An 8,002-nucleotide genomic window follows, 5' to 3' on the forward strand; every position below is an offset into this window, starting at 1 on the left:
AAAAAAATGAATACTCCGTTTCGGTTTCACGCCTATGTGTAAGAAAAATCTGGTTCCGTTTAAAAATGAAAATGAAAATATTGGTATCGTCCAATCGCCGCCGTCAATTATGGCGGGTCATTACCAACCTTCATACCTTTACATTCGCATAATGAGACTAAGTAAGTAAAAATTTACGCATCGCTGTCACTTGATGCACGACCTCGTTTCGAATCGAAATGAATCTTAAAAATACCTTTCCACAAAATTTGATTGCGCAAATAATTCGGACGAGGGGCATACCGTAGGCAACTCATCGTACGAATGGCCATTACGTGGATTTCCTTATCAAAGGCGCGGAACTTCCATTTTGTTGTTATCTATGGAAAATTGGTAAACAACATCAGCCTTGTTCATCGACGACAATCGTTGAAACTTGTGGATGTACGTAAGTCGCCACTCGCTTGTGATTGTGTCGGTGTCGTTCGCTCGTTGTACACAAATCTGTAAGTCGCCACTGCCTAAGGGTCACTATTATAGCCCTGTGAAGTGTGTGCTTCGAGTACTCACGTCGGACCGGACTGGTAACTTCGGGTTTTTTTGTTTTACAAGACATCAAACTACAACACTCCGCAATGTCACTATTTAGGTAAGCAAAACATGTTGTTGTCTATTAATTATGTATATCAGTAGACGCCACTTGGTAAGACTCGCGGATGTTATAATGTTCAGCCACTTGTTAGATTCAAAATCGTCCGCAACGGTCCAAGTACATTAAAAAAAATGTGGTTATAAAAATCGTAGAAAATAAACTTATTTGTTGGTTATTGTTTGTTACTGGATTCTAATCATGCCGCATTTACTATATATATTAAACACACAAATATTATTACATTCCAAATTTATCGCAATTGTTGTTGTGCTGATGTGAGTCTTATAAGCGACGTCTACCGTACCTAATATGTAGTGCGCAGATTTGTATGCATTTGCATATTTATTCTGGTTGATCGCTAAGTGTGTACAGAATTAATTTCATGACATAAAAATTTAAATTATGCAACTTTTATTTTTATTTTTTATAAATATACGCCAAACGGCGTTTGACATAGGTATAAACAAAAATAACAATGTATACACAATTGGTTATAACAACAAGGCATGCATAGGTTAGGTAATAATTAATATCGACAGAAAAAAACGTGTTTGATGGTATATATTTTGCATAATTCATCTTTTAGTGTATAGTTGGGTGTTTTTTGTTTTTTTAGACATTTTTAAAATAATCAACATTGTAGTATAGCATTTATATTTTTATAGTTTCTAAATAAGTGAATAGATATAGGTACTTGTAAGTATAAACGGTTTTCTCAAATATATTTGGGATTTTATTTTTTTCTTATAGATTAAAACGGGTTATAACTACCAACGAAACACAAAATATTATTTCTGTACTAAAGTAAATTTCTTTTAGGTTACAATTTATAAAGGTATTAATTGATTCCTATTTTTTCCTTATTGATTAACAATACCTACAAACACAGATATTTGAAAGCAAAGTGTTTTTAGTAGCGTTCCATAATTTTTAATGTATTATTTTAATTGAATCTTCAGAAAATAAATGTCTTTTGGCTAATTTTTGTGTGCATATTTGGTTGGTTTTTAATGTAGGTATCCAAATCTGCATTCTAGTAATATGTATATTAATTAATTTATAACTCCTCAGCGTGTTGCCAGCACCTACACAATTCCTTCAGGACTTGGAAGAAGATGACGAAACCAACGAAACACTTGCTGAGAAAACCAATACCTTTGAAGTATACGCTGTTAAAATCCCTCCATACGGGAACAGAACTGGATGGGTTCCGAGGACTGTTGAAGTAAATCTTAAAATATTGTAATGTAATTTTGCATTATAGGTACATAATAACGTGTGATCAATTCATTGATTATAAATGAGAAATAAATTCAAATAATCAATGCTCAAGTAACTAATTGCTGATAGATTTTAAAATCTTCCTTCTGCAATATATTCATTTTTTAACAAATTTGTGGTCTTAAAGCCTTGTGATATTTCAGTGAATTTATGGTAGCCGTGGTATCATACTAGGTACAATACGCTTGTTTTCAGCGAATTACAATATTTCTATATACTTTAGAATCCAATAAGATTTTTTTTGTGCTTAACAAAATATATATTTATACTTTGACAGAGAAGTGTAATTACATAGTACACTTTTGTTAAATTAACCATTCTTCTTATTTAGGATTTTGGAGATGGTGGTGCTTTTCCAGAAATCCAAGTTGCGCAATATCCATTGAATATGGGAAAAGAAAATAAAGAATCTGTTTCAAATGCTCTTGCACTGCAGTTAACTTCTGATGGTAAAGTTAAATATGATGTGATTGCTCGCCAAGGTCAGAGAAAAGATAAAGTGATTTATTCAAAACTATCTGACATGCTTCCATCTGAGGTGGTCAATGAAGATGATCCTTCCTTGCAAAAGCCTGATTCAGAAGAAGTTGCAGACATTACTGAAAAAACAAGAGCAGCACTGGAAAAGTTGACTAATTCTAAAGTTTCAGCTGCATTACCAGTACGAGCGGCCGATAAACCTGTAAGTTACAATGTTCTTAATGTTTATGAATATATTTATTTTTATTCATACAATGTTTATGTTTAGGCTCCGGTACAATGGTTCCGGTACACTCCTACCGAACAAGGGCAAGAATATAATTCCGGTTCGAAACAACGTGTTGTAAGATTGGTGGAGGCTCAAAAAGATCCAATGGAACCACCTAAATTTAAAATAAACAAAAAAATTCCCAGAGGTCCTCCATCGCCCCCTGCACCATTAATGCATTCACCAACCAGGAAGACATCTGTCAAGGAACAGAAAGAATGGAAAATTCCACCGTGTATATCCAATTGGAAGAATGCTAAAGGTTACACGATTCCATTAGATAAGAGATTAGCTGCTGATGGTCGGGGTTTACAACAAAACCATATAAATGAAAAATTTGCCAAGCTGGCCGAGGCTTTATACATAGCAGATCGTAAAGCCAGAGAAGCTGTTGAAATGAGAGCTCAGTTAGAAAAGAAAATGGCACAAAAAGAAAAGGAAAAGAAAGAGGAACATCTTAGAGCAATGGCTCAAAAAGCCAGAGAAGAAAGAGCAGGTATTCGGCTTCCTGGATCCGCAAAGAATGACGAATCTCGCGAACGTGATCAATTACGTCTGGAACGTCAAAAAGACAGAGCTCGTGATCGTAACCTTGCTAGAAATGCTGACAGCCGTAAAAACAAAGTATTGCGAGATCGAGACATCAGTGAACAAATTGCTCTTGGTCTCCCAGCGATCACTAGAAAAACTGGAGATACTCAGTACGATCAACGTTTGCTTAATACAACAGCTGGTATGGATACCGGATTTGGTGATGATGAAGAATATAATGTGTATGATAAACCTTGGCGCGGAAACAGCAATTTGGCTCAACATATTTATCGTCCATCTGCTAATATTGATAAGGAAGTATATGGAGATGATTTAGAAACAATTGCTAAGACAAATAGGTGAGTTTGGTATTATAAGGTCGGAATCATAGACCTATAAACTAATGGACAGCGCATAGAGAGATAAATCGCCAGACGGGATTGTTGAGATAGAAATAGAGGTTTTGGGTCGTTACAGTGTGCCAAAACACGTTTTTACTCTCTCATATGCTCATATGTTATGTTGTCTGGATTAAACAAGGACAGGGCGGTGTGGGAAGCGCTGTCCATTAATTTATAGGTCTGTGGTTGGAATACTTAATTTTTATTAATATTATTTATTGAATAGTGGTCTAATCAGTCCTCTAAACTGAAAAATGTATAGATGTTAGACAGTTTTGTGTGTTATATGGTACATGAATTTAAAGTATTTTACAATTTTTGATTTTAAATAGTGTAGGAAACCTTTTGTTACTCATAAATATTTTATTAAGAAATCTGATACTTTATAACTAATACCAATATTTATAATTTAACTTGTAATGTATATCTTTTATAAAAATATTTAATTAATTATGATTTTTGTTTTTAAATAGATTTGTGCCGAACAAAGAATTTAGCGGAACAGATCGTGATCCTAAAGCTAGTGGTCGGTCTGGTCCAGTTCAGTTTGAAAAACATCAACAAGAAGAGGATCCATTTGGTTTGGATCAGTTCTTGACTCAAGCTAAGCATGCATCTAAGAGGTCTCAACCACAACAACAAGATCGTGATAAACGTCGTAGAAAAGATTAATTAAGTTCTTTCCAATTTGGTTGAAAACGTTTTTCATCCATTGTTCTAGGAGTACCCATGATTTAATAAACTAGGTATGATGGCAACGAACCAATTTTTGTATTATATTTCGCAAAGATGGCAACGGTCTTTCGCCACTTTTCATTGGTTTGGATAATATTATCATAATAAGAAATTTAAAAACGGCGAAAGACCGTTTTTGTCAGTGTGATGGTCGGCAGGTGAGGAGGATGTGTATCACGATGTGTGCATCATACCTATATATATAGTTTATTATATCATGGGAGTACCTTTAGGTATGGAGCATACCATGTTTTAAGGGGTAGTGTTTAGGCATTTCATATTACATGTACAATGTACATTTTGGTTGTGTCGATGTGTGTAATCCGTTATCACACTTTTCACAACGAAATTTGAATTCACGGATTTACGATAATAATCAAAATAAACCATACAGGATGAGATTTCGTTGGAAAAAGATATATTATTATTTGTCTAATTAACTACTTTAATTAAGAGGACGCTACACCCGGATGTGTTGTCTCCGTCTTACAAATATACAACATAGAAAAAACTGTTTTGCGCGGGAAAGAACCGAGAAAGCTACAGTCATAACTAAGAAACGAGATTTTTACCTCATAAAAAGGAGAACTTTGGCTGTGAAACGTTGTTTTTATATTTTTGATATCACTTATATGAAAAAAGTTCTTACCATTTCAAAAACCATTATTGTTAGTGTTTTTTCAAACTTGAAAAACTTTTTTCATATCAATGATATAAAAAAAATAAAAACAACGTTGCACAGCCAAAATATTCCTTATTATGTGGTGAAAATCTCGTTTCTTAGTTATAACTATATCCTTTTCGGTTCTTTCCCGCGCAAACCAGTTTCTATGTTGTACATTTATAAGACAGAGACAACACATGCGAGTGTAGCGTCCTCTTAATATTCATTCATAATTTTATAGTCGCATCGTACCCGCATTATAAAACATATTAATTAAAAATTAAAAATAATTTACATAAAATAAAAATAATATAAAACTATCGATAAGTATATTAATTTGTAGTATTTATTTTTGATCACAAACCATGTGTCATTTTTAAAATTGAATAATATTCTATTTTACATAAATGTAAATTGTACTACTATAATAAATGAAAAATCAACAATTATTATTTACAAATTTATGATGAATATTAAAAATAAATACATTTTTTTTATATTATTTTAATTCTTGTTTTATCAACTTTTTTAAAAGATAATCCATGTAAAATGTTTTTAGTTGTACTTCCATGTTTGTTTTCCAAAAATGGGGTGCGTTTGAATATGAATAGTTAGAGTAGGTTAGAGTTAGAGTAGAGTAGAGTAGAGTTGATTTTGTTATCTTCGTAGATAAGCATTATTATCAGTGGAGTTAAAAGATGTCCATTTTTAATTACATAACTTTATTGTATACCTACCTATTTTTGGAGCTTCACAAAAATATTGACTGCAATTGCTATGATCTCCAAGGACATGACTTGGGCCATTTATAATATCTTTTTTTAATTCTATCAAATTATCTTCGTACGATACAGTTCCTACTTTCTAGCTGTTGTTGTCTTTATTGTATAGCTTTGGTTACCGCATAGCAAAGTCTCAATAATCGGTCATATAATTTATTTCAATAGCATCCTGGTACACATTCATCTTTTGAACTCTGATATAATTTCTGAAAAGATGATTTGTGCATTCGATTTTTTGAATTACTATATTTGAATCATAAGGATTTGCTTCACGCAATTGTTTCATAACCGAACTGTCGCCATTGCCTTAAATAAACAAAGTAAAAATAGAAGGTTGGAAAATTTAATATAAGATTCTTCTCAATTATTTCTACTTATATTTAAAAAAAAAATACTGTAAGGTTATATTAATTTGTTATAAGCATTTAAAGTTCAAATTTTGGTAAAATTTGTAAATACCCAAATATTAGGCATGTGAAATTTCTGATTTTTTTAGTTTTTTTTTTAACTACCGTCCATAAAAATGTTTTCGATATGTCAAAAAGTTTTTAATAAATGTTATGACGTTATTCACGTGTACACTAAAAATGAAAAAAAAACACAAAAATTCAGTAAAATATGAAATTAATTACAAATATTTAATCTACATACCAATGTTGATTTCTTTAGTAAAAAATTCTTTTGATTTAACCATTAAAACATTTTTTATTTCAATTTTCTATGGATTGTATATATTGTGTATCATCATAAACTTTATACGGTTTTTGGTAACATCGTGTTTTATTCCAAATAATAATAAGCACATCTACAACTTACTGACAAATCTGGTCAATCCCAGTATATACGCTCCTTCATATAGTTTATTGTCAACAAATAACTAAAACCATTAAAACAATGTTAGGAACTGAATGTTAACTATAGTCTTGAGGAAATTTGATATCACATTCAATGTCCAAAAATTAGTTTCTTCATTGAAGTTTTTAAAAGATTTGACTGGGAAAATAATACAAAATTCTTGAGTTAAATCAAGCACCCCACAATACAAATAAACATAAAATGTATATAAATATAAATATTTAATACCTTATTATTATACGTGTAGAAATTATAATTTTCAATTAACATATGTTTTAGGTTTTCTTATTTATGATATAAATAGAATTTCCAATACTTAAAATTTTCAAAATATTTTTACTTGTTTTGAGTTATTGATGGACATTTTCAAATTTTTTTTTTTTTTAAATTTCTATAAAATTGTATTTGTTGGGTCAATAAGCGAGAAACTTAGGCTCCTGTTATATTGTTACAACACCAGTTAAAAATATTAAAAATACGTTGGCACAATTTTTTGTATAAGCATTAAAAGTTTAAAATTTTACAAAATTTAAACTTAAAAAATGATTTTGTAGTTAAAAATGTTTAAAATGTTCAGCTTTTTTAGCTAGTAGCTACTATTGAAAATGCAAAACAAGATTCCACGTAAGTAGTTAATTTTGTAAAATCTTTTTGAAAAATCTAAAAATATACATAAACAAACATAGTTTTTTATGGTTATTTTAAGTTCAAGTTTAGTCGAAATTACATAAGAAATAATCAAGAATAATGATTTGTTATTTTATAATTAGTAACAACAATATGATAAGTAATAACTATATAAAATATCCTAGACTGATAAACCGTCAAAGCTCAGAATTGTTTTTTTGAATACAATGATATTATACCATATTATATATTATCATAGAATTTAAATTTAATGTCATCCATTAAAGTGACCCACTTGTACAGTAGAGAGACATCCACTTACCATCTTTTTTTATTGCTTATAAGTTATATAATTTTAGGACTTTGTGCATCCCATGAAAATTGGAAAACCCGACCCATGTTATTGTGTAGTTTGTACCATCATAAACTTTATCCGGTTTTTGGTAACATCATGTTTTGTTCCAAATAATAATAAACACATCTAAAACTTACTGACATATCTGTTCAGTCCTAGTTTGCGCTCCCTCGTGTAGTTTATTGTCAATAAATAACTAAAACCATTACAACAATATTAGGAACTGAAAGTTAATTATATGGTGCCAGTCTTGAGGAAATTTGATATCACGCTCTGCCTTGCATCCAATGTGCAAAAATTTAGTTTCTCGATTAAAGTTTGTAAAGGATATGGCTGGGAAAACAATACAAAATTCTTGAGTTAAGAAAAAATCAAAACTTTATTAACTCATC

General features: G+C 30.8%; 1 protein-coding gene across 1 annotated transcript; it reads left to right on the plus strand.

The window, feature by feature from the left end:
* Positions 1–379: 379 nt before the first annotated feature.
* Positions 380–5,493, plus strand: LOC132944966 (SNW domain-containing protein 1-like). The gene is made up of 5 exons (XM_061014545.1): positions 380–628; positions 1,703–1,856; positions 2,244–2,594; positions 2,661–3,550; positions 4,066–5,493. Exons 1-5 carry the CDS (start codon positions 615–617, stop codon positions 4,262–4,264), a joined length of 1,608 nt encoding a protein of 535 aa, XP_060870528.1. The 5' UTR covers positions 380–614; the 3' UTR covers positions 4,265–5,493.
* Positions 5,494–8,002: the final 2,509 nt, after the last annotated feature.

Source organism: Metopolophium dirhodum, chromosome 5, assembly GCF_019925205.1.
Source record: "Metopolophium dirhodum isolate CAU chromosome 5, ASM1992520v1, whole genome shotgun sequence".
In the NCBI taxonomy this organism is placed as follows: Eukaryota; Metazoa; Arthropoda; class Insecta; order Hemiptera; family Aphididae; genus Metopolophium; species Metopolophium dirhodum.

Excerpts from the sequence above, each read along its gene's own strand:
- LOC132944966 (XM_061014545.1), top strand. Across the intron at positions 1,857-2,243 it reads GGGTTCCGAGGACTGTTGAA|GATTTTGGAGATGGTGGTGC; the intron begins GTAAATCTTAAA and ends CTTCTTATTTAG. Across the intron at positions 2,595-2,660 it reads TACGAGCGGCCGATAAACCT|GCTCCGGTACAATGGTTCCG; the intron begins GTAAGTTACAAT and ends GTTTATGTTTAG.